We start from the raw sequence: 27,971 nt of genomic DNA, 5'->3' as shown, positions 1-27,971 counted from the left end.
CAAATTCGGGGTCAATGCAAGTGTCAAATTAATGAGGCCAAGAGTCAAATAGTATATCCTATAAGGAGTTACTTCTTACCTTAGTCACTTGGGTGCTAGCTTCAGGATAGTTTGATTGTTTTTGTGACTAAAGTGATATGAAACGCATCTTTTTGGTTTTTATTAAGTTCATAGTGCGTCTTGTACAGGACAACAATTTCGCGTAAAAGTGCGTAAATCGTGTACAATTTATTACAGAATAAATTTTGCTTTCATTTTCTTTAAAAAAGATCAAAACCATAATCAGAAAAATATGAGTAGCAGAATTATCTTATCATTTATTTTTCAAACTTTGGTATCAAATACAATTTACACCTTTTCGAAGGAATAGATTATATTGTGCTATATACCTAATGAAACTTTTTTAAGCCCAAAGGTTGCTTTTTAGATATTTTAACCTATTATTATACTTCTAACCAGTACAGTTGTATTTTGAAGACATAATATTCGTGTTCGTTTTCGCATTGTTTTTAAGGAAAACAAAGTTGCAGGCATCTGCAACAATTCGTCGAGGTAGCCTAAGTACATAATTGTCATTGAATTGTTTTTTACAATTTTCCAATCGTCCGTAGGTCGACGAATTCGAGTCAAGGATCCGATTGTGTTCGATTTCAATTGAATAATTAACACGTTAGTTAACGATATAGTTAATCCGAATAAACACCAAAACTGGAGAGCCTTTACTCTAGTTTTGTGACGATATCGCCTGAACTGAAGGACTTTTTGAGCGAGGTCGACGTTTGTGTGGACAAAATTGCGCCGCTAACGGATAATGTAAGTTTATTTATGTTGATACTAGAACGATGCCCGCGACTTCGTCCGCGTGGATTTAGGTTTGAAATATTCAATAGGAACTCTGCTTTTCCGGGGTAAAAAGTTGCCTCTGCCAATTTCTGGAACGCCAGCAACCTCTGTACCGAATTTCATATAAGTGAATCGATCAAACGGATGGGTCTTTGAGGATTCCGTGGGAACTCTTCAATTTTATGGAATAAAAAGTAGCCGTAAATATTTATTTACGGCTGTCTGTACCCGGGATGTAAGCTAAGCCTGTACCCAATTTCATCAAAATCGGTTAAACTGTTGGGCCGTGAAAAGCTAGCACACCCACAGACACACGTTCGCATTTATAATATTGTAATATAGTATGCCTTATTATTCTTATATGCCTTAGTATTCTCGCATCTTCTTCTTCTGAATTGCGAATTGGCACTACACACGGTCTTGTTGCCGCGAACTGACTATGAAAACATGATAATGGTAAAAAAATGAAAATCCTAACTTTTCTCAGCGCCGGCCGGGCAATAGTACCTATCGCTTACGCGCGTCCCTTCAAGCAAGTTTCTGTGATATCTTTATCTTTTAAGCAAACTAAGGAAACCTCAAGGCGCACTGCGTAGAGCAAAGGATTTTACTCCTTAGTTCACCACGCTGGCTGCCCACGAGAACGTAGTATGAAATTAACACTAACATTTGTGAATGGTTATAAGAAAACCGACTCCGATAAGAAAATAGGAACATTTTAACTAACTAAAAACTTAACTAAATAGTTAATCTATCTGAACAGAGCCAACATTCCAGTTTCGTGACAATATCGTCGGAGTTTCAGCTAAAGGACTTCTCTTGGGACGTCGAGGTTGGCGCTGACAAAATTGCGCCGCTAAAGGAAAACGTAAGTAAAAACTACTACTATTCAAATTCAAATTCAAAATATTTTTATTCAATTAGACTTTTACAAGTTCTTTTGAATCGTCAAAAGCATCTACCACTAACTATAATGCGAACTATTATAATGCGAAAGTGTGTTGGTGTGCACCAAGGTGCCTACTCCAAAAACTAAAGAGTACCTACTACCTACACAACTACTGAAACATGAAAGATATAGAAATATAGCTAAGTATGTAGGCATAGTTAACTCATCCTATAAGATCCATTTATTCAGGCCACTGCAGAATGTGCCACATATTAATCGCTTCAGTACATTTCTTCAGAGATGCATTATGAATTTTTATCGAGTAGATACTTTACATCTTTAAAGGGTATAAGAACAAGAACATTTAAATTATCCCTTAACGTGAGAAGAAAAAAAAAGTCTTCTGTTTTTCTGAGTAATATTAATATTGCTTAAATAAAAATCAAATAAGAGTTATCGCCCAGTTTTGTTTTTTTTTTTTTAATCATTATAGGCAAGCACTTGATCCCAATCACACCTGATGGAAAGTGCCGATGTGGCCTAGATGGGACGCATCTACCTAGAAGATGCATATTCACTCTTGTTTTAAAGATACCCGGATTGTAATTGGTAGGAAACACAGTTCGCGGAAGAGTACGAGTACCTACAGCAGCACTTTTATAACGCTAGGAACTCACGTAGCGGTTTTCGCCCTATATAAATTAACTAGCTGATGCCCGCGACTTCGTTCGCGTGGATGTAGGTTTTTTAAAATTCCCGTGCGAACTCTTTGATTTTCCGGGATAAAAAGTAGCCTATGTGCTAATCCAGGGTATAATCTATCTCCATTCTAAATTTCAGCCCAATCCGTCCAGTAGTTTTTGCGTGAAGGAGTAACAAACATACACACACACACACATACAAACTTTCTCCTTTATAATATTAAGTGTGATGTGATGGATACCTCTTTATTTTGGGTCAAGATCATGATGTTAAGACAGATTTTCACTTTTAGTTGAAATCTGACAATATTGTACCTAATAGTAGGTTAATTATACCTTCATTACCTAGTCGCATGCCTCGCCTACTTACTTTACATGCTAATGAGTCCCTTGTCATCCTAACGTGCGCGTGCGCTTATTTGGAGCGACAGTGCCGTTAACCGGAACACTGGCTCAGTTAAGGTTTATCTATAATATGACATTAACTGTAGTACTTTTAGGTTCGGTATGAGCGTACTCTTCATTTTACTCTTTATTAAAAGTAAGTAAAACGATAAAAAATTATAATAAGAATTATGTAAAATAAATTATACATTTTACATCATTAACCCCCGACCCAAAAAGAGGGGTGTTATAAGTTTGACGTGTGTATCTGTGTATCTGTCTGTGGCATCGTAGCTCCTAAACTAATGAACCGACTTTAATCTAGTTTTTTTTTGTTTGAAAGGTGGCTTGATCGAGAGTGTTTTTAGCTATAATCCAAGAAAATCGGTTCAGCCGTTTGAAAGTTATCAGCTCTTTTCTAGTTACTGTAACCTTCACTTGTCGGGGGTGTTATAAATTTTTAATTTACACTTGTTAGTTACCAATATCCCAAATAATCCCAGTAGGGCAGTCGTGTTTTTAATTTTTTTTATTGCCTGCGACTTTTGTGTGATAGTAAGTAACTTAGTTGCTTATGGCGTAAGTAGGTTACTTGCTTTATAGTTTAAAGAGACATAAAAACGGGGCAAAGTATGAAAATAGGTCAGCCAATGACCTTGGAGACTCGGATACGCAGCCCTACAATACGATATTCCACCCCAACCATCGTAGAACGTTGGCGCCAAAACATGGCGTCACCATGGCGCACCATTGACGGTCAGCCTGGAGACAAGTTGGATCGATAGGAAAATTAAAGCTGCAGACACATCACTGCGCTGTTGTATAGTGCGTTCAAAGCTGTCGCGTGTCGCAAATCGCAACGCAATCCTAATACCTATCGTCATCATCATTGTCAATCGATAGACGTCCACAGCTGGTCATATGTCTCTTGTAGGGACTTCCACACGCCACGGTCCTGCGAATCGTTTGATGTCGTCTGTCCATCTAGTGACGGTTCCTCCAACGTTACGCATTCCGTATCATAATAATATAATCCTAGAAAGTTGAAAGTTTAAGCCAGTTATATACCTCTATGCAAGGTTCCCTTCATAAAGTAGACAAGGATTAAGGCTGGATGTTTCGAAATTCCCACGGGATAGGGAATAAGGAGAATTTTTATTTTCGCCAAACGAAATTCAGCAGCCAATTTAGAAAGTTCACAATCCATCAATTCTATATATATCACTAATAACACCTATAATAATAAATATTTTTATATATAAAAATGTGTATTATATTTGCTTTTTGCTTTTATATTTGTTTTGCACACGGGCGTGAGAGTACGTAATATAGGAAAATAAAAATATTATTTATACAAATTATGCATAATTTATTATGAGTTATGACACAGTACCAACAACATACATTCTTCATATAAAATGTATGACTTATAATATGTCTCACGACTCACGACACGCCATAAAACAGTAATGTGTTTGCGCCTTAATAATATTAGTGCGTTCGTTCCAAAACTGATTTAATAAGTACAATTACCTGTTTCAAATTTATTCAAATTTTAATTTTATTTAGAAAAAAAAACTAAATAAAATAATGTAATGAAATGAAAGTAAAAGTTGTTGAGTAACTGCATTCTAATTGCTTTTTTAAGCGGCAAAATACATACCTAGTACGTAATTTTTAATTAATTTCCGCGGGAAATTGCTAGTCGCCATTCTTTTGGGTGTGTATTCGATTCTTTTATATTGCTTTATTACATCCATACTAATAATATTATAAATGCGAAAGTGTGTCTGTCTGTCTGTCTGTCTGCTACGTTTTCACGGCCCAACCGCTGAACCGATTTAAATGAAATTTGCTACAGACTTGGGATACATCCCGGGGTAGGACATAGGCTACTTTTTATCCCGGAAAATCAAAGAGTTCCTACGGGATTTCGAAAAATCGAAATCCACGCGGGTGAAGCCGCGGGCATCCCCTAATAAATTATATAAAGGAATAGGTTGTAACAGGCAACTTTTGGTAATGATTTTTCACCTTATAAGTAGATCACTTTTTAGAATTGGTGATAAAATATGATAACTCAAAATCAATTAACAGACCAAGAGTATGTAACTGTTTTTGTTAAACTATTTTATTAGTTACTAGCTGGTGCCCGCGACTTCGTTCCCGTGGGTATAGGTTTTTAAAAATCCCGTGGGAACTCATTATTTTCCGGGATAAAAAGTAGCCTATGTGATTATACAGGCTATAATCTATCTCCATTCCAAATTTTTGCCAAATCCGTCAAGTAATTTTTGCGTGAGTATAAACACAGTTTAATACATAGAGTACTTTGACCTTATTAAATTCGCAGTCAACGAACAAAAAAATAAGTAAAAACTCAACATGGCAACACTATCAAAACGTCACGGGCAATGCAAGCGATTGTTGGGAACAATGGCCCATACCGCCGGCAATAACATGCGTGCATAGTGCGTAGAGGTGTTTGTATTCACGTTCGCCCTTAGCTATAAAACGTGCACTGTTTATATCGTTACATTAGTATCAACACGTTTCATTTTGATTTTAAATAATACTAGCTGTACCCGGCATGCGTTGCATGCCGTAAACAAACATGTTTTTTTTTATTCATATACTTAGTTTTTTTGATGCAGGAACCATCTCGGGCGCCCTCAGAACACCCTACCAAAGTTTCATAAAAATCTGATCAGCGGTTTAGCCGCCTATAGAACACAAACATACAAACATTGATTTTTATATATAAGATTATGCTTAGTCAAAACTTGGTTTAGTCATTTTTTCCACAATAATAATATTACGTAGTTTGAAGTTCTATATCTAGAACAAAATAGCAAGAGACTTTATAGGGACAAAAAGTTCAGAAGTGGGATTTTTTTTTCACAGAGAACATATTATGCTATGCATTTTAAGACTTTCTTTAAATATTTTAATTTGTGTAGGTGGTTGTTGTTACCTATAAAGATTTTTTTAAAATTTATATCATCGCTTATAATTTTCCAGTAATGAATTTTTAACAAAAAAATAAAACCATTGAAGACTAAAAGTGTTGCAAAAATTGAAAATAGTGGGTTAGTTAGGGTTAGTTATTAGATTTTTCTACTTGTGCAAAACTTAATAATTAATAATAATTTATTACGGTAATAGCTAAGTCATTATTATGACTATTATTATTAATACTTCAATGGCTTTATCAATACCATGAATAATTCTATAATTCCTGCTATATCGGAAAATAAGACCAATACGTTTAGTCATGAACCTAGATGACACATAACCCGTGGTGTACCTAATTTTACAATCGAGCTAGGGTTTAGCACCTTTTAGGATTCCGTAGAAGTGGCAGTGGGTACTGGACCTATTACTAAGCTACCGCTGTGCGTCCTTCTGTCTGTCTGTCAGCGGGCTGTGATCTTGTGAACCGTAATAGCTAGAGAGTTGAACTTTTCACAGAATGTGTATTTCTATTGCCGCTTTAACAACCAATAATAAATGGCCGCCACGAAAACTAAAAATAAATAAAAAGTGATATTTCTTGTACGATGGCACGAAACCCTTCCAGTGCGAATCCAACTCGCACTTGACCGATTTTATTCCTTTTAATAACCGGATGTGCTTATTATCTTATGCGAAAGTCAGTCAACATGTCTGTCAATCTGTCTATTACCTTTTCACGGCTTAACCTTCGAATCGACGTTGACGACTATTTATCAAACAAAACAATCATATTATTGTGGCGATCTCCACATGTAGAAACTAGACTCTCCCTGCTCTCTCCTCTCACCATAGATCCTTAATCGCACTAACGAAATTTTTTCTACGGACTACTTATACACGGTGACATTTTAGTCTAACCATGCATGATGTAGCTAAAGTTTAAAGAGAGATCTTATTTAGAATAGGAGGGTAAAATGCGTAAACTCGATGAGTTCAGTACTTATAATTACAGCAAAGGTTTAACTTTCTTTCAGTTTTCAGTGCAAAATTCTATTTCATGCCTACATTACATCGTTTTTAACCCCCGACCCAAAAAGAGAGGTGTTATAAGTTTTACGTGTGCATCTGTGTATCTGTCTGTGGCATCGTAGCTCCCTAAAATAATGAACCGATTTTAATTTGGTTTTTTTTTTGTTTGAAAGGTGGCTTGATCGAGAGTGTTCTTAGCTATAATCCAAGAAAATCGGTTCAGCCGTTTGAAAGTTATCTTTTCTAGTAACTGTAACCTTCACTTGTCGGGGGCGTTATTTACACTTGTGTTCATCAGTTCCTCAATTAAGTATAAAGGAAAAATATGTAGTTACTTAGATATTAGGTCATGGATGACACATTACCATACAAGGATTTTCAGTACATTTCAGTGCGAACGTTCTAAGTTACGCAAAATAACTGGAAATAATCTGAAAACATGACGTCCTTCGAAGAAGTATGGGAAATAATGCACTCTGAAATTCATAACACTTTAGTGCCTACGTGGTATCAATCTTATGACATACCTACTGCTGACCCATTTTATCCATACTTCTATATTTTATATTATAAGTGCGAAAGTGAGTCTGTCTGTCTGTTATCTTTTCACGGCCCAATAGTTTAACCGATTCTGCCGCTACACGGTTAGCTTATATCCTGGGGTCGAACATAGGCTACTTTTTACCCCGGAAAATCAAAGAGTTCCCACGGGATTCCCAAAAACCCATCCGGTTAAGCAATTTGTATGAAATTTGGTACCGAGGTAGCTTGCGTCCCTGTAATTGACATAGGCAACTTTTTATCCCGGAAAACCAAACAGTTCCCACGGGATCTTTAAAAACCTAAATCCACGCGGACGAAGTCGCGGGCATCCTGTAGTAAGGTATAATATCGATCTTCATCGTTCTCATCAATCTATCACCGATTCACTACTGATCTCGGGTCTTCTCCAAGGGTTCGGGCATAGTCCACCACGCTGGCCGAATGCGATTTGTACAGACTTTACACATCATCGAGAACGTAATTCCAAAAAGTTAGAGGTACGTCGTACACGAGATCGACCCCGAATAGGCGACCGTTCCAACCACTAGGCTATCACCTCTTTTTTATCTATACTAATAAATAAAATTGGAGTGTCTGTCTGTAATTTCCAAATAACTACCTCATATTAAGCTCATAGGGTTATTTGAACGTTTTTTAAGTTTTTGTCTGTCTGTCTGTCTGTCTGTCTGTCTGTTTGAAAAGGCTAATCTTCGGAACGGGATTTTCACAGACAAGTAGAAAATTAATCAGGGTGTAACATAGGCTACTTTTTTAACCGACTTTCAAAAAGGGAGTTGTGTTTTTCTACCTATGTACACCGAAATCTCCGATATTTCTGAACCGATTTGCGTCATTTCTTTTTTAATCGATAGAGGAACTTTAGGACATTGTTTCATAAAAAAATTGGGATTCCAATTCTTCAATTCTGATGCTGCAGGGGATCTGACCAATCCACGCGGGCGAAGCTGCGGGCATCATATAATATATTCATAGTTCAATGTTTGAAACACTTTCTCTTTATACATTTCTTTGTTATCGTTTTAATACTAGAAAAATAGCTACATATAATATCGATATTGATTGTCAATTGGCATTACCATAATCGTGATTGACGGTCGCAGTTACCGATACCGATCGCGCTGCGTGCGCGTGCGCATAATATACGAGTACTTACGAGTAGGGTAACCATCTATAAAATCAATAAACTAGAACAAGAAGCTTGAAACCCCTGGATTTTCGAGCGTAATACCGCATGTTTATCTTCTAAAATAAATATAAATTACTAGATGATGCTCACGGCTTCTTCCATATGGGTTTAGATTTCTTGATCCCGTGGGAACTCTTTTTCCGGGATAAAACAGCCCATGTCCCCGAGATGTAAGCCTAAGCTATTAAAACCGGTTAAACGGGTGGGACGTGAAAAGCTAGCAGACAGACAGATGGGTAGACAGACAGACAGACACACTTTCGCATTTGTAACATTAATGATAATTAAGTTTAAGTTAAGTAATTAAATAAGTATTAGGTAAGTATTACTAAGTAAGTACAAAGTGTAAGTATTAAGTATAAGTATGGATTATCATTTATTTTTAAATCTACCATAATAGTTGGTAATGGTAACAATCTCATTTAAAAATAACACTGTCTTCAATAGATACCATAGCAAAATTTGAAATCCGGACAGTATACAAAACTCGTAGCTTTAGTTTTAAGTTTAGGTAGGTACGTAATTAATTATATTATCACCATAATATATATATCATCTTATAAATCTAACAATTCTGATCATCATGGTATCATCATGAATGGTACAATTGTACAATGGTACCTACTTTGAATAAATTAATGATTTTGAGTTTGAGTTTGCGTGTGACCTCTCCCGGACGCTCCCCGGACGCCCTCCAAACTAGGAAACTAGGACCAATCCAGGAAAATTTGGACGGATGGAAACCCCCGACGAGTATATATGAAGCTATGCGCGCGCCGCTTGTAGACCGGAAAACGATAGAAAGTGGCTTTTCCAACAGAATAGCAACATTATGAGCGATACACTGTCGGCCAATCTCGGGAGTGGTTGAGTGGAAAAATTGGAGCATTCCCATTATCCGATCAGAGCATTCAGGGAACATTTTGAGTCCATATTCTAAACTTGCGGAGCGGTGATAGCCTAAACCTTGTTTTCGGGAGGTCGGGGTTTCGATTCCGCATATGTAACTTATTGGAGTTATGTGCATGTTACGCAATAACATATTCTTCTTCTTCGTGGTAACACTCAGAGCAGAGCGGTTGTGGTCATCACGAAGAGCGGGCGTATAACATCTGCGCTCAGCGTCTTTGAGGGCAGATGTTATACGCCCCACCAGCATTCGCTACTTCTCCCTGCTGGCCGACTGGTACAATCGTGCAAGGGACCAACCAAAGCAGAGTTAATTTGGTCACTCCATCGCATCCCTCGCCCTCTGGTGCCCTCCACCTTGCCCTGCACGACAAGACGCTCAATGGTTACTCTCACGCCGGGAGACGTGTCCAAAGAACTTCAATATGCGAATCTGTACTATCACCTCTGTAATAACATATTATTCACTTGCTTTATCGGTGAAGGAAAAACATCGTGAGGAAACCTGCACGCCTAAGAATTCTCCATAATGCTCTCAAGTGTGTGAAGTCTGCCAATTAGGACTGGGCCAGCGTGGCTGACTTTGGCCTAATCCTGTGGAGACCTGTGCTGTATAGATTATTATTAACCAACTTTGAAAACTTTCTGTCTTTTTCTACAGCGAACATTTTAAGAAGGAGAGAAATATTTAAAGCCCTGCTTATTTAATTTATAGTTCAATCTTGTATTACGCGACTCAGAATAGCGCTAGTTGTATCATAGATGTACCTATCTAAATAAATTATATACAAAAATAGTACAAACCTAATTTACTATTCAAATAAAACCTTTCGCAATGTTCGAATATTCTATAGCCCTTTATAAGATAAGATGTCGATATAAACCATGCTAGGGTATTTGAAGAGCAGCAATTGAAACTTGTATTGGATTAGAATAGAATTTCAATAATGAACTCTGGTTTTTATTACGCTCTAGATATGATTTAGATTCTTATATTGATGTTTAGTGAAACGTGCGCCAAAAAGCTTGCTTTCTGTTTTGAGATAATATAGGATAAAGGTTTGGAATACTCTTCCGTGATCTGTGTTTCCTAAAAATTAGGTATCTTTAAAACAAGAGTGAATTGGGCATCTTCTAAGTAAACGCGTCCCATCTTCCACACCACATCCACACACACACACACCTTATCCACAACCACACCAAACCACATCGTCACTATCCATCAGGTGTGATTGTGGTCAAGCGTGTGCCTATAGGGAATAAATAAAAAAGGTCCCTACGTGATTTTTAAAGAACATAACCCACGCGGACGAAATCCCTGGCATTATTTTTGACGATTCAAAAGCACTTGTAAAAGTTTAATTGAATAAAAACATTTTGAATTTGAATTCATCTAGTTATATATATTTTATGTATATTATCACACACACACATACACACAAACACACGCACTCATGTTGTGAATCACCTATTGCTACTTCTTTACCGAAAAGCTTCTGTTATAATTTATAATTACTTATAAGTTAACTGTAATCCTATATTGTAATCCTATTTGGCCTGATTTTTATATGTCGTTTAAAATGTAAAATTATATTAGCTGTAACGCTGTTGATTACAAATAAACGAATAAAATAAAAAATAAAAAAATAAAGTTTCAAAACATAGGTTAACAGGGCTCTCTCCGTCACTCGTTTCATACAATCGTAGTTCCAATTTCATTTGAAAATTAAGCAACCAAAGTCCATGAAAATTTGCAGACATATTCTAGAAACTAATATCTGTGTCTGTGGTTTTTTAGATTTTTCTAAAAATATGTAGTTTTAAAATTACAATGGCTCAAAGATTTGTATGTAAATTAAGACCGCGTAACTTTGAAACCGAATTTTTAACAGAAATCTGGAAAACCGCAGACATAGATATTAGTTTCTAGAATATGTCTGCAAAATTTCATGGTCTTTGGTTGCTTAATATTCAAATGAAATTGGAACTACGTTTGTATGAAACGAGTGACGGAGAGAGCCCTCTTAATACATAGAAATTAGATTGAAATAAATACCTATTTATGGTTATACATTTTTTACTTTGTAACTACAACTTCAGCGGCTCTACGCTTCAGTAGTTAGTTCATTTTGTTGACCATGCGTTTTTCTCCATACGAAAATCGTGTATAAAATATGAACATAACACGGTCTAAGCGAGACGTAATTCATGCCGTGATAAATAAATAGAAACGCATTTTGTGACTCACACGGTAGTCATTACCCACAAGTATAGTAGCAAAATATCGAAATTTTACATGTTGTATGTAGAACAAAAAGGGGAAAATTCTTTTCTGCTGTTTAACGAACATGTTCAGATACTTTTTGTAACGTTCAGTATTAGTTAAATATTTACTACACAGTAATCATACTAATATTATAAAGGCCTTTCGCCTTTCTATGTATATATGGGTGAGAGTGTGTGTGTGTATGTGTATGAACGTGTGTTACGCAAAATCTACTGACGAATTTAGCTGAAATTTGGAATGGAGATAGATTATACTTTTTTTTTTTTTTTAACACCGAAAAAACCACAGAGGTTTGTCCTCGGTGCCTTTGATTAACACATAGGCTATTTTTTAATCTGTAAAAATCCATGGTTCCCGCGGAATTTTTTAAATATATTACATCCACGCGAACGAAGTCGCGGTCATGATTAAGTAATTATAATTATAAGTATTGCCTAAATAATATAGAGATATTCATGACCAGTTATTCTTGAATTTTAAGCCACAACAATATCAAAATATTATTGCCCTTTATAACGCATGCGCATTAGTAATAGTATAGTTTCTATATACAGCTATCTCGGTCTCGGTTTTCCTGAAATTTTCAGTATTTCGCGCAGTCCATCCTATGTTATGTTGTACACTCATACCAAATAATGCGTAAAGGTATAGTAGTCGTCAGTAAAGCCAGAACGTCAGTCGATCCGCGGCGAACGTTCAAACTACTTGTTTCCTACTGAGTATTCCGGGAGGTTGGAGCGCGCCAAAAGCAGTTCGATTTTCAAATTTGAAAAAAAAATTCGCAGTGTCTTTTTTAAAAAGCGATTGGGACAGTGACTGTGTTTTTTTGAGCCATCTTTTCGGCCAGTGGGATAGACGTGTGAACTCTTTGGTGAGACTTAATTTAAATATTATTTATTAAGTTAATTAATTTTTTTATCTCATGAATATATTATTCTTTCAAATTTTAACTTAATTTAGTAATTTTCTATAATCATCAAATTAAGTGAATATTAAAAAAAATCTAATAAATTCAGCTGAAACATTTGTTTTCCTGTGAAAAAAGAAAAACGTAGTGGTTATACTCTCTTAGCTACATATAAGAGTTTTCAATAATACCTATAATTTATGAACCCTTTATTGTGTCGTTTCTTTTTAAATAAATATTGGATGGGGTTATGTTATTATAAATTAATAAAAAAACTCATACAATTGAATGAAAAAAACCGTGAACTTCCCTTTATAATTTAGACAAGAAATAAGGCCGGATTTTCTGAAATTCCCACGGGGGCGAAGCAGGGCGGTCACCAGTTTACCTAAATGATTCCCTTTCTTCTTCTTAGGGAATCTCTTCTCTTTCTTAGGGATGAGTCATCTAGGAAGATAATGTCCCTAAAGATTTGGACGTATCTTAATAAGGATCACGAACTCTTCTTTTAGTTAGGTATGGTTGAGTAGGTACCTACCTAATAATAACAATAACCGAGACAACGACAGCTTAGCATACCTTTGAATGTAGAGTTGAATGACATTCTAATACGATGTCGCATAGAATCCAATTATGGATATGGGGTCTACAGAACGTACTCTGTGCGTATACTCTACGACTATAGGTACCCTAAGGTTTATCTATTGTGATTTATAGAAGAGTCACCGTAATTTTTCAGACAGCTGTAGTATTGACAAGCAAGAAAAGCTATCGCACTAATATTATAAAGGCGAAAGTTTGTATGTGTTTGTGTGTGTGTGCGTGTGGTGGGTGTGTGTGTGTGAGTGTATGTTTGTTACTCCTTCACGCAATAACTACTGAATGGATTTGGCTGAAATTTGGAATGGAGATAGATAATATCCTGGATTAGCACATAGGCTTTTTATCCCGGAAAATCAAAGAGTTCCTACGGGATTTTAAAAAACCGAAATCCACGCGGGCGAAGCCGCGGGCATCTTCTAGTTTATTATAATATGAGCTGCGGAAATTGGATGCCATTAATCATAATTTATTTCCAAATCCGCTAAAAGTTTTTCCATTTTCTAAGCGATTGTTCATATGCACTACTAATTTAGTCGAATGTTTTGGCCTCTGATTATGACTTCCATCTTCTTGTACAAACTTTCTTGCAAATAAACGATTATTTATTATGATAGAATTGTTTCATATACATCCAACGCATAGCTGTTATATCTACTCTCAAAGTGTGGCTTTAAGGCTTTTATTAGATTTGTTCACCAAAAAGCGAGAAAGGTTCTAAAACTAGGCTTCACGGGAAATTTGACGATAATTAACCAGCTAGGACAGAGGAAAAGCTAGTCCAATAACTTACGTCTGTATGTGTAATATACAATATAGATATTATATTGTAACATAATACCTATACATTATCTATGAAACTAGATTTGATTTTCAATTATATTTCACGTGAATCAGACCTAAGATATCCGCCCTATGTGAAAAATACGAATGATATTTTCAATACACCTACATACGGCTCCCGTTGCTTTCAGAGCGTGCTATATTTTTGATGGCCTCCTTGGCACAGTGGTCCAAAAGTGGAAGGTCCCGGGTACCATTCCCGGCAGGGGCAATTTGGGAATTTGCATATACAAGGGCTATTTTAAACAAAAAGCTGGCAAAATACTATGAGATTCCACCTCAAGTTGTAAGCTAAAACAGAATGACCGTCAAGTGCGTAACCTACACAGAGATCGTTAGGAATTTAACATTTCCCTGAACTGGTCTGGTGGTAGGATTTAGCCATGGCTTAGTTAGGTACCACCCTACCGACAATGATTTAGCGTCCAGTATGATACCGGGAATAAGGGGTATGGGTAAAAACTACCATATCCCACCCAGATAAGCCCTCTTCTATCTTAGACTGCATCACCATTCATCACTCGACAAGGTGAGATCGCAGTCAAGGGCTTATAACATCTTTAAAAAAATGCGATCAGCTTTACAAGGCGTCCCCGCCCCACTGCGCCAAATCCTACTTATCTATTCTAGAACGTAAACAATTGCATTTGAAAGTGCATACCAGCAGCAAATATTTACGAGTAGAGTACCAAACTGGTAGCGTATTGGAAAGTGGCCGTGCGTGCGTTACGAGCGAGCGATTGGCATGTCTGTCTCTTATGTATGTCTATGGAGATGGCATGCGACATGCGTTGATTGATTTTTTTTCGTATATCATTATTGTGAATCGACGAAGGATCAGACAGGCCGCATAATATAAGAATTTATGCTGTCAGACAACTTTCGCTCCGGATCCCAGCACAGTAGGTATCAAATCTTTCCGACAAATCTGAGCACAATTCGCGAAGGACCTGTCGTACGGCGTGTTACGCACAGTATCAGAAATTTCTTTCCTGCAAATCTTGCTAAATAGCTTCAAGAAAAAAGGACAGCATATACAATTCTAATCAGATATCCAGGCTCTAGCCAATGGGAATATAACAAACAAGACAAACAGTATCAAAAATGCAAAACAAAACTATTAAAGTCAAATTATACCTACACAATTTGTATAATTCAAATGGTTTTAGATAGTAATAGACAGAGCAACACATTGCGAACAAGTGTCTATGGAATGTATAATTGTAATAGTGGAAGTGGAACGCTCGTAAACATAATGTTATACATATTATTATCTATAGTGTTAACGTATCAATTTACAAAATACGACTCTATTTTAATTGCGATGTAACGTGGATATAACCATGCCTGATTTGCTTTTGCTTGCGGTTTAACATCAGTGGTTTTACCTGAACTTAAGTTATAAACAGCTGAACAAATCCTCAATTTAAGATTCTAGGGCTACTTAAAGATTATAGGTATATTTCAGGATTTCAACTAATGTTAAATGTAGTGATAGTTTTTTTACACAGAAAAGTAAATGCTCCAGGCAAGGCGTCCTATCACATTTTTTTATCAAGAAGAAGAAATTATACTTTTTATATACAAATAAACAAATATTATATAGGATATAATTAGAAATTATGATGATTGTGGTTGTGATGACGATGATCATATCATGTATAATGAAAATGGTGAAACAGAAAGTAATGAAATTAGTATTTTCTAGGTGTCGGAGTACGGCGGCGGAGCGCGGGTAGTTTGGGCCATGTCGGCGGGCGATCGGGAGTCGGAGGCGCAAGCCAAGAAGGGGGAAGATGGACAGACGACTGAAGGAGGAAGTCGGGCTGCGACAGCCTTGAAGGAGCATTGGTGTGTCTCTTTGAGGATCGTGGAATTCGTAAGTACACTAAATACATTAGAAGAACTATTGCTGATCATAATGCTGATCTATAAGAATGTAGTCTCTTATAGATTTGGATGACAATTAGATTTTATAATTATTGAAATTATTTAAATAAAGTTGAATAAAATATAGGTGAATAAAGAAAAAGAGAGAAATATGAGTGAAAATAGAGAGAGACAAAATATCTAATAAAATAAGAATAAATGAACAGGAAATAATAAACTATTTATATAGTGGGAGGGCGGGCGATGCATAACTCATGCTGCATTGCACCATACAGATTTGTCTGGTTTAGCAGATTATAGCAAATTAAGCTTTTGGTTCCTTGTAAAATATATACAACTAGAAGGACTAGAAGGAGTAACCTAACTTAATCTAATAGTCTAACGCGTATGTTATCAACTGAAATCAAATTCTAGGCAGATTACGAGGGTCATAGATGATTTCATACAACCTTTATAGCATTGAAAGAAGTAACTAAGTAAGAATCTACTTACCTACTACGGAAAATAATGGAAATCCCAATAAAAAAGTGCAATTACACGAATTGCGGAAGTGTTTGCCCAATCGTGAAAGCTAAGAAGATTAAAAGATAGACAAGGTCATACTCGTTACAAACGCTACCGGCAAAAAAACAAATTTTTCGATAGACACAGGATGGATGAAAATACAATAAAATTTACGAAATTTATTCATTTCGGATATCCACAATTAGTAAAAGGAACATTGTTGTTAGATAAAAAAATTAATTATCAACGCTGTTTAATGAACACATTAGATTAATTATTAGAAACTAATATTATTAATTGTATACTATTAAATGTAACGATAAAATTTTAACGGGCAATTACACATTGTAATACTTAATTTCTCATCGCTCAAGCGTGTTGAAAATATAAGGATCCATATTCCGGATTTCACTAGAGATACGTACTTGAATGTTTTACAGAAAGAGAATTTATAAATACTTCTGCAAAGAGAATACAAATACTTTGCACTGTATAATTTTTTATACAATTACATCTTGAATGACGAACGGAGTTTTTATGACAATAAAATTCTAGGGGCAATCAAAGTCTTAAAAATCTGGAATTTAACTTATTCACATAAAGTAAATCAAGTCAATACTGCAATGACCAATCAAAAAAATAGTAAAAAATATTATTATACATTATTCACAATTAAAATACAGCTTACAAAGTTTAGTTTAAACACGGTTTAAAAAAAATTATAGCAATCGTTCGAAATTCACGGTTGGAAAAGAAGAATTATCAAATATAGACTACAGGCCCATGTTCAAAAATGGATGGGTCATATGAACCACCAGGTGACGTATACAGGACGATATAAGAGCATAAAATAATAAGATTCAGCACTATGCCGTCACTTGTAAGCTGTCCAACAGAGTGCTGGTGAGAATTCAAAAGTGCAGGTAGAGTGAGTACATTTTGGTCATATATTTTTGTACGGCATTTTTACCATCGATAGATCCATGAAAAATAATAAGAAAGCGCGCAGTGCCGTAAAAAAATGCCGTAAAAAAATAAATAAATAGAAAGAAGACTGACAATCACTGAATCAAACGGCTATTGTATGGGTATGGCTTTTCCCGGTTTTCCGATCAAAAATAGTGTTTCTATGAATCTGTCAAAATTAGTCACTACATCATCAAGTACAACAGCTTGCAATCATGTATACATCAAGCAACAAGTGTAAATTAAAAATTTATAGCACCCCCGACAAGTGAAGGTTACAGTAACTAGAAAAGAGCTGATAACTTTCAAACGGCTGAACCAATTTTCTTGGATTATAGCTAAGAACACTCTCGATCAAGCCACCTTTCAAACAAAAAACTAAATTAAAATCGGTTCATTAGTTTAGGCGCTACGGTGCCACAGACAGATACGCAGATACACAGATACACAGACACACAGATACACACGTCAAACTTATAACACCCCTCTTTTTGGGTCGGGGGTTAAAAAGGAGCTACAGGCGCGTAATTTTTTGCAGAATGACAAAAATTGAAAGTAATGGAAGTTACTGAAGCGACTTGGAGGACATTTCGACCGAAAAACTCGTCCGAATGGCCGAGTCGATATGAACCTTGACATTGTGGGAAATGTACAGGTGACAAGAACTGCGCATCTAGCCAGTACCTAGAGTCCTTGACGAATACCTTGTGTAGATGCAAGTTTGAATAGACGCGCTTGTTCTATGATTCATACTTATTCTGTAGTACTTACATTAGTATTTGAGTTACTAGTTACTACGTAATTGTTATCGAATCATTACGATACCGATTGTTAAATAATAATCAGTTAGTAGGTACTTGCCTAGTTTTGATTTATTTAATGTGCATTATTTAAAATTAAATTAGAATCATTTTTTTTTTTTATTAATTAGTTTTTCAGTTTTCAGTTTTACGTTATTAGTCTATTAGAAATCCAATAATAATAAATAATTATTTCATTCACCAGTCTAAATCATACATTTAATGTTTTAAAAGAATTATTCGTAATTAAGGTAGTTTGTATCATGCATACTTTTTAACCCCCGACCCAAAAAGAGGGGTGTTATGAGTTTGACGTGTGTATCTGTCTGTGGAATCGTAGCTCCTAAACTAAAGGGACCAAGGATTTTTAATTTAGTTTTTTTGTTTGTGGCTTCATCGAGAGTGTTCTTAGCTATAGTCCAAGAAAATCGGTTCAGCCGTTTGAAAGTTATCAGCTCTTTTGTAGTTACTGTAACCTTCACTTGTGGGGGGTGTTATAATTTTTTAATTTACACTAGTAATAATTAACTATTCGGCCGTCCGAATAATAAGACACGATTATTATATTTGTTAGTACTGTAGATGCTAAACCTTCTAAGTTCATACATTTACAGTTCTAAAAGTTTAAACCATGAAAATGACCACCTATTCTACCATTTGCTTCTTAGGTAGGGAATTCGCAAATAAAATAACCATAATTTCATAGAAAATGAAAACAGCTCGTAAAATTGTTGGAAAGTGAAAATACGCGGTTTAGGAAACACCGACATTAGAAAAGCATTACTTTGCGGTATTTAGGAATATACAGAAAACTGGTATTTGTCAAGACAGATTTTCACTACACTTTCACTTGTATTATTTCTACAAACGAATACCTAGGTATTTAGTATTTTATTCTTCAAGACAATAAAGACTTTATTATCTTCTCTGTTATCGGAGTTGCTAAATGATATTTCAAAAAAAACCATTTACCTACTTACCTAGCATGAATTTTGCCACTTATATTATTTGGGATAATCTCTAAAATCATGACAAACGGTCACAAGAATACAATCAAAATAGAACAAAAGTCAGTAGAGTATGTGGACAGCTATGTGTACTTGGGTAAACTGGTCTCCTTTGAAGCGAACACTAACGAAAAAGAAGTGGACAGAAGAATAAACATAACATGGAAAAAATACTGGGCACAAAAAGAAATTCTAAAAGGAAATTATAACCTAAAAATGAAAAAGATGATAATGGATTCCTGCATCCTCCCAAGCCTAACTTACGCAAGCCAAACATGGGTATTCACTGAAAAAGTCAAAAATAAAATCCTGTCCTGCCAACACGCCATGGAAAGAAGCATATTGAAGCTGAGAAGAATACAAAAAACAAGAAACATAGACATCCGCAAGAAAACTCAGATAATAGATGCTCTTCAGTATGCCCTGGAACAAAAGTGGAAATGGGCAGGACATATATCAAGGTATAAAGACAAAAGGTGGACTTATTTAACAACAAAATGGCAGGGCCCTACAGGCAAAAGGAGTGTAGGAAGGCAGAGGAAAAAGTGGGAAGACGAAATTATAGGCGTCGCAGGAAGAAAATGGATGGAAACCGCAATCGACAGAGAGGCCTGGAAAAGGATGGGGGAGGCTTTTACCCGCAGGGGGCCGCACGCATAGTTAAAATATTGTAAAAAATAAGAATGTAATAGGTTAGGCTAAATTAGTGTGTGGAAAATAAAGCTATAATAATAATATATTTATTCTTGTCTTGTATAAAAAAGTAGAACTAACCGCGTTTGGGATTTTTTATGTGTCAAAAAAATACGACAAAACTTGTGTTAATCATGTAAGTAGTTACCTAAGTATAAAAAATCCTACTAATATTATAAATGTGTAAGTGTGGATGTTTGGATGTTTGTTACTCAATTACGCAAAAACTACTGGACGGATTTGGGTGAAATTTGGAATGGAGATAGATTATACCCTGGATTAACACATAGGCTACTTTTTATCCCGGAAAAGCAAAGAGTTTCCGCTGGATTTTGAAAAACGTATATCCACGCGGACGAAGTCGCGTGCATCAGCTAGTAGTATAATATACGCGACGAAAATGACACTAACTACTTGGTAGGTACTGCCTCGACAACCAAACAGCTCTTTGGCGGCCATTTTTGCCGGAAGTGACTATGAACGTTATTTCCGCCCGAAAAAACATCTAAGTTACTATCAAGCAATGTTTCAAGTCGTGCTTCAAGAAATTTTACCTACTTCAAAAAGTACCTATTATCAAAGATGTGATTTATTGTTTTGTTTTAATTATTGTCATTTAATAATTATTATTATAAATATTTGTATTTTTTATTTCGGCATTTGTAATTCATTTGGAAGGCACTGGCGCCTATGATACGGACTGTCCTAGTATAAGGGCCAGGACTTCATGAAACTAGCATGTAAAAGTTTTTCCTTAATAAATAATCATTTTCATTCTTCCAGATCCTCGCTGTGATCGCCATCGGTCTACTAGTGGGCACCCAGTATGCTCCACAAGTTTTCCACTCGAACATTCGCCACATCTCCTTGGTCTACTCAGCTTATTCGAGTAAGTTTAACCTTTTAATACACCCCTTTAAATAGATTGCCGGCTAGCTTATCGCATAATAGCACGCTATGAAGTGGCGTATAGGTAAGGTTGGTTAGAGGGAGGTTTATAAAACCTACCTAATAGCCATTAAAAAATTTGTCGACACAGACGTCATACTTGTTCCCTTATTCCGTTTAGCCATCCTAAAACAGTCACCCGTACGGCGAGTTTGTTTATTACTTCTTTGTTTGACATGGGTGCCCAACGAGTCACTCAAACGTGTCACAGTGTGACTCGTACGGAATTTATCGTTTTTCTCCCTTCGAGTCACACTGTTACTAGAACCTTTGTGGATCGACGGACACACGTTCCGAGTAATACGTATACCCTAGGGTTTGAGAGGGTGTTTTAGAGTGGATGAACCTTTATAAACGGCATAAGCCACCCTCTTGGTAAATGAAAAACAAATTCTCTCGGTAAAAAGGATCATCGAATAATGAATTACGCATACCTTTGATAAAAAGCTCTAGCAAACCTAATTTACCAACCAATGCTTAGCAAATCTCGAAACAATTCCAGGCCTTAAATGTGACTAAAAAGATGTTTAAAGCAATTTGAAAAATTTACGTGCAATTAAAGATCAATAACAATACTTGCAATAGGTACTACCTACATAATACTAAGCCAGTTTTCCGCGGGAGTTATTGCGCAAATCTTTTGTAATAATTATATGCAAGTAGGTGTTATAAGTAGGTACGTTTTTTGTTTAGAACCTTCAAAGTCATAATAATCGATCAACCATGAAATGTGCCAGAATACTTTAACAATGCAACCGGTCACAAATGATGGAAAGATTAGAACAAACCGAACAAAAACGAGACCATGAGCCGGTTAAATTGTTTTACTTTTAACGGAAAATGAATAAAATATTCGGGAAATAATAATAACACGTATCTCTAGTACTAAAGATAATGATTAAGTTGATTTTATAGGAGTCAACAATTCTTGATGTTTGGAAGAAAAATAGAAAAATTATAAAGAAAGTATTTGGAAAATGATAGTAACACGTCTTTTGTACTAAAAATAATGATAAGATTGGATATAAGTAAACAATTCTTAAAGTTTGGAAGAGAAATAGAAAAATGATTGACGAATAAAGGGTTTGGGAACATTATGTAATTAAACAATAATTCTTACAGTTGGAAAGAAATAAAAAAGTGGTTGTGGTTTCAAAAGCTGAGACAAATTCTTTTCATTTTGTAACTAAAAAGGGTTAGGTAAGTACTAAGTACATTAGTACTTAGTACTTACCTAACCCTTTTTAGTTCATAGCAAATTCACTGGGGCCTACCTGGTCCAAAGGTTGTCCATCGCCATTCAGCGGGGCAATGCTGCCAGCTTGATGGGCACTTTTGGTCCAGGGGCAACCAGGGGTGGTCTTTTTGACGACTATAACTAATAGGAAAAAAAAAATAAAAAATAAATAAAGTGTTAGCATTCATAGAAAAAGTACAAAAATCTACAGAAAAATACAAAGAGAATAAGTAGACCAGGATTTTTTAAATATTTTGCAATGCGATAACGCTAAATACTTTTAAATTACTTTTAACCTACTTACAAGTAGGGAAGTAGGTAAAGTCGCAACAACTAATGAGTGATGACTCAACAAGAGACAAGGATTGGAACTGTTTCAGATTGTTAATTACTGGATAATTGGACTTCCATTGTCCATGAAGCTATTGTACTTATATGTTCAGGATTCGTTTATTTTTATAAACTGCCTCGTTGGTCAAGGTGTTAGCATGTTAGACTATGGATGACAAGGCCCTGGGTTTGATTCCTAGGACGGGCCAAAAATAGGTATTGGATTTTCAGTTAAGTTTTAGTAGTAGTGCTCGGAGTTATTAAATTGGCGGTGTGTTACCCCCGTGTCTCGGAGAGCACGTAATGCCATCGGTTCTGCACATATTCTGAGCCTAATCTCTCTCCGGTCGTGTCGGATTTCCGTCCCATCGGGCTATGAGAGTGAAGGAATAGAGTACAGCTGTGTTTGCGCACATACTTGTAGTTGATTTATTTCTATGGAGATTGGCCGACGTCGCCAAAATTCGGACGGGAGGGCATAATTATACTAAGTTGTTTTTGTATTAGATTCTAACCTGTACGTACCATAGTCATGTCATTGACATTTTACGCAATATCAATTTAAAATCAGTTTCACTTCTTCATTAACTGGAAAATTGGTTTCAATGAACTTTATTTTACGTGAAAGTGTAGAGTTGCGATTTATTAGTAGGAGCGAGCTATTCATCGATCAAGAACTAAGTTGCTAACGTGATTTTCTTTCCTATACGTCTATTAATTTGTTAGATATTCATTTAGCAAGTCTCCTTATTTTATAGTACTGTACTAAACTAACAACTGTTTAGGTAACGTGTGTTTATGTTGTACAGGTTTCATCATCATCACCGGTGTGCTGATCATCGCGCGGTTGCTGGGCGAGTCGGCGGCATGGAGGACTTCGCTGGCCTTTTCTGCCGTCGGAGCCATCATGTTTATAGCTTCAGCTGGCATCATATTCTATGGTAAGATATTTAATATATTTCACTATACGTTCTCTGTCAGTCAGTCACGGTACCTAAAGCTGTTCTTACTCCCGCGACTTCATCCAAAGATCCCATTGCTCAAAAACCTAGGGTAGGTACTCTAAAAATATTAATCATAATTTATGATTTCCGTAACCAGATATTTTAAAATTTTACTATAGAACGATAAATGTCTAAGTACAATAAGTTTTTAGGCGAATCACAATCATTATAGATAAGTATAGGCTTTATTTTCTTGGACATAAAAATTTGCATTCCATAACAGCAATTTTGATTCTTGTTGTTTTTATTGCATTTGTTTCTTAATTTATTTATTATTCATTCTTTCATTTCTTTTTTTTTTAATTTTTGATGTGGAGGGGTTCATCATCATTTTATAATAATAATAATTGACAGACCCGGGTATTTCCTTGTTTTAAAAACGTTTGTTTAAAAAAAAAAAAGAATTTTGATACGTCTTGTTTTTATTGCATTTGTTTCTTAATTTATTTTTAACCCCCGACCCAAAAAGAGGGGTGTTATAAGTTTGACGTGTGTATCTGTGTGTCTGTGTATCTGTGTATCTGTGTATCTGTCTGTGGCATCGTAGCGCCTAAACGAATGAACCGATTTTAATTTAGTTTTTTTTGTTTGAAAGGTGGCTTGATCGAGAGTGTTCTTAGCTATAATCTAAAAAAATTGGTTCAGCCGTTTAAGAGTTATGAGCTCTTTTCTAATTTTCTTGTAGAAAAGAAGGTTAGATAACCGTTAGGTTCATAATATTATGTCAATTGACAAATGTCAAGCTGTCAAGATGGACGTTGCCTAAATACATAATTATTTATTTGAAAATGATGTTTTGGAAAACTCAAATACTTTGGATCGTCGGGGGTGTTATAAATTTTTAATTTACACTTGTTTATTCATTCTTTCATTTCTTTTTTTTTTAATTTTTTGATGTGGAGGGGTTCATCATCATTTTATAATAATAATAATTGACAGGCCCGGGTATTTCCTTGTTTTAAAAACGTTTGTTAAATAGGTACGAATTGCTTATCATTAACAATTGACACTGTATAAAAAAACAATAATAAGACCACATAGCACGCCACATTGTTTAAGTCACGATATTTATGTACTTATATTTATTTGCCCTGTTTTTCTCACGCTAATCGCAGTAGGTACACTTGAAACCATTATGTAAGTATAATCTTAAATGTATCAAGCATAGTAAATAGGCTTAGTCATATTTAATTGAATCGTTACAATACACTGGACGACTAGGTTCAAACATTATTACATAATGTTAAGTCGTAGCCTTGTCGTAGCTTTAAGTTTCTTTATATTTTTTGTAGTAGAGCTTGTCTATTTTGACATGACGCGCCCCACTACATAATTTTGTTGACTTAGATGTGTAAATTGCGGTGGTGGGGCGCGTCATTTCAAAATAGACAAGCTCTAAGAGTTTTTTAAAGTAGGTTCTTAACGAAAATACAGATACCTAATAATCTAGTTGTTTTTAGGGTTATGTACCTAAGGGAAAAATCCGAAAACTGTAAATTAATGGTTAGGTAGGCACATCACCAAAAAAAGTGTTAGTTCTTGTACGATGGTACGGAGCCCTTCGTATACGAGTCGACTCGTACTTGACCAGTTTTTAAAAAAAAATCTTCATGTTGCAAAATCCAAAGAATTCAAGCAATAGACACCATTAGATGCTGAGATGTAAATGTAGAGCGTAGTACGCGAAGGGTAAACGGCCAAAATTAATGCTCAATCATAGTTTTATGGCTCAATCTATCTTTAACTTGTCGATAACTTAGCAACGCTGTTATTTGTCAAAAAGACTTTTGACGAATAATAACATTGCTAAGTAACTTATCGACAGATTACAGATAGATTGATTTTAATTTTGGCCGTAAGATGGCAATCGGGGGGGGAGGGACGCCTCGTACAGCCCCCGCGCTAATTCGGTGCGGGATACAGGCGGGTGTGTCCCCCCCCACCTCATACCCCGATTGCCATCTCGACCTGTCACGTACTATACTTTGATTTCTGGCTTAAATCCCATGATACCTGATTATTTCCGTTTAATAATCCTCATGACTGACGTTGACAACTTGACACGTTTTTCCTAACTTGTAAATAAATAATTATAAACTTAACATTGGCTAATCAGTGTAAAGCCAGACGAGAGAGAGAAAAAAAAAGTACCTACTTACGATCTTTACAAACTTTTTTTTTTTTTTTTTCTCCGTCTGGCTTTACAAAGATTAGCCAATATCAAGTTTGTAGTTATTTGTAACAAGTTAGTTAAACTATACAAGTATGGACCCCGTCTGTACCAGCGCTCGCCGACATACACACGGCACCCCCTTAGAGCGCTTTCCAGTCAGTTTTAACAAAAAAAACACTCCAAAAAGCCAGAGCACGCCCGCCAGCTAACATCAACACAGACGAAGTCCTTACAAACTTTTACATAAACTCAGATTTGACGTGGTGAATCATTTTTAACCGACTTCAAAAAAACGTGGAGGTTCTCAATTCGTCGGAATCTTTTTGAATCAATCATTTTGGCGTGACCCAATCATTTTGAATCTTTTACAAATCTATTGACTATTAATTACACAATATCTGGGCGTTGGCGGATTTTTTTTAATTTGTTTTTTTTTTTTTACAGATTGGCACAGATCCTACTACGCAAACGTTCGTCCCAACAAGGGCGCCTATGACCTCATCTTATCTTCAGGCGTATTCGCCGTCATCGACGGTGCCGTATTCCTTATTCATGCCTTCTTTACTTTCAGGAAAGAAGCTGAATATTGAATGTTGATAACAATTCTTTTGCACACAAAATTCTACAAAATTGCCCGCGCTTAATTAAAAATAACAGTTCTAAAGTAAAAAAAAAACCTGAAAACCCTAGCTTTTTTGACAGAACTTCAGAAATATAGATGACATTGCTTTTAATTAAGTAAATACATCGATGTAGCCAAAATTTTGTGTACAAAATAATTGGCGCCAATTATTTTAGTATTTTATTTTTAATTAATATCGTAACTAAGTTGTAACATTTATCATTTTTATTTACTCCCAAAGTATTAGCTAAGGATCATAGGTGTAATGGTGTAATTATACGTAATAATCGGATACTTTGTACATAATATTTTATTTAAGTTGTCCTGGAGTGTAGCTTGGATTATATTTTTAATTTTTAATAATTTATATTTTATCTTAACGTAATATTATAACTACGGGATAAAAGTTGTCCAAAAGACGCAGCTGTTTCTATGAATAATAAAAATCATTACTTTCGGCCGAGACAGTGCAAGTTAGAAATGAAACTTTTTAATTTAAGTTTTTAGAAATTAAGTTTATTTCATAGAATAAGGGAACTCGAAAAAGAATGGTATAAGTTTTATTACTAAATAGTAAATGTTAATGTGTAACATGTTTTATTGTTTAGGTTTGTAATAAAATACTAAAACATTCCATTTCCAAGTTTCAGTACTGCTGCCCGAGTAAGCAGTTAGTGAAATCGGGTACCTATTATAAAAATTATGCTTTTTATAAAAATATAAGTAGTGGAAATAATTTGCTACGACCCACGTTCGTATTTATTTTGAATACAACAAAATCCATGAATGATACAAAGAAAATAAGACCCCATGTATGATGTATCCTTATGGCTAAAATATCTTCGAACCAAGTACGAGAAAAACCACCGCTGCTAACATAGAGTAATTAACATTTACAAAATTAAATAAACTAACTAATTGACTAATCTGTTTCCCACTTATGTAAGCATATAATATTGGGTAATCTAGGGTTTATACTTATGAACTCATTAAACATGATTGTGAAATTAGTAAAAAATCAAACAATATTGGGTTCAATTTCTTATTAATCCATATTATGGGTGCCAAATACGAGAAAATATATTTTAACACGTACTTATTAAACTTAAAAGATCAGCAGCAAAATGACGTACAGTAATATGTGCGTAGAGTAAATAGATACGTATAGTTTTATTATAATTTTTTAATTTTATGTACAGGAGGAAGGCCAAAGCAGTAATCAGTATCCGTCCAGTGGTAGTTAAGTTTTACTTTTCACTTCTATAACCCTCCAACCTTTGAATATCATAATATTATCATTACTTAACATTTAACAATGATTATTCTTTTATTAACAACGAAATCCTTTAATTCTTTGAATGTTACTAACAATCTTATTTTCTTTACTTTCAAGTTTTAGTTTATATGGTAGAATTAAAATCTCATTATTATTTAGATAAGAATATTTTATGTTATCTAATATCTTCATTATTTAAGTGCAGTGTATTACTATGTTAATTAAGTGCCTACTTATACATATTATGCTTATTAAGTTATTAATAGTGAAAATATTGCAAAGGTAACAAAAATAAAATTAATAATTTAAAAATAGTAAAATCATAGAAAAAGAAAATTTTAAAAGCTTTTTATTTTTCGATTTAAAAAAATAAGTATTGATGTGGTGATTAGTTATGGGCTTTGCTCGTATTATTTTTTTGAGT

General features: G+C 35.2%; 2 protein-coding genes across 4 annotated transcripts in view; one reads left to right on the top strand and one right to left on the bottom strand.

Annotated features, from left to right (window-relative positions):
• LOC123872039 (adenylosuccinate lyase) overlaps nt 1-27,971 on the bottom strand; it is a 64,496-nt gene that overhangs the window by 31,790 nt on the left and 4,735 nt on the right. The window lies entirely within an intron of this gene.
• LOC123872043 lies at nt 82-27,861 on the top strand. Of its 3 annotated transcripts, none has more exons than XM_045916177.1 (7): nt 82-208; nt 612-813; nt 1,607-1,711; nt 15,806-15,976; nt 20,741-20,846; nt 23,282-23,413; nt 26,094-27,861. In XM_045916177.1, the coding sequence occupies exons 4-7, from the start codon at nt 15,845-15,847 to the stop codon at nt 26,237-26,239; spliced, it is 516 nt and encodes a 171-aa protein (XP_045772133.1). In that variant the 5' UTR covers nt 82-208; nt 612-813; nt 1,607-1,711; nt 15,806-15,844; the 3' UTR covers nt 26,240-27,861. The 3 variants fall into 3 exon arrangements, with proteins under 3 accessions (XP_045772133.1, XP_045772134.1, XP_045772132.1); XM_045916178.1 differs by having other exon boundaries at nt 83-221; XM_045916176.1 differs by lacking the exons at nt 82-208; nt 612-813; nt 1,607-1,711 and adding an exon at nt 12,396-12,618.

This window comes from Maniola jurtina, chromosome 14 (assembly GCF_905333055.1).
Source record: "Maniola jurtina chromosome 14, ilManJurt1.1, whole genome shotgun sequence".
Classification (NCBI taxonomy): domain Eukaryota; kingdom Metazoa; phylum Arthropoda; class Insecta; order Lepidoptera; family Nymphalidae; genus Maniola; species Maniola jurtina.
Note: the sequence above shows the minus strand (reverse complement) of the source record. Positions and strands in the feature narration are given on the sequence as shown.

Coding starts and splice junctions, on each gene's coding strand:
- LOC123872043 (XM_045916177.1), top strand. CDS start 15,845: ATGTCGGCGGGCGATCGGGAGTCGGAGGCGCAAGCCAAGAAGGGGGAA. Junction 15,977..20,740: donor CTTTGAGGATCGTGGAATTC/GTAAGTACACTA, acceptor TCATTCTTCCAG/ATCCTCGCTGTGATCGCCAT. Junction 20,847..23,281: donor GGTCTACTCAGCTTATTCGA/GTAAGTTTAACC, acceptor TATGTTGTACAG/GTTTCATCATCATCACCGGT.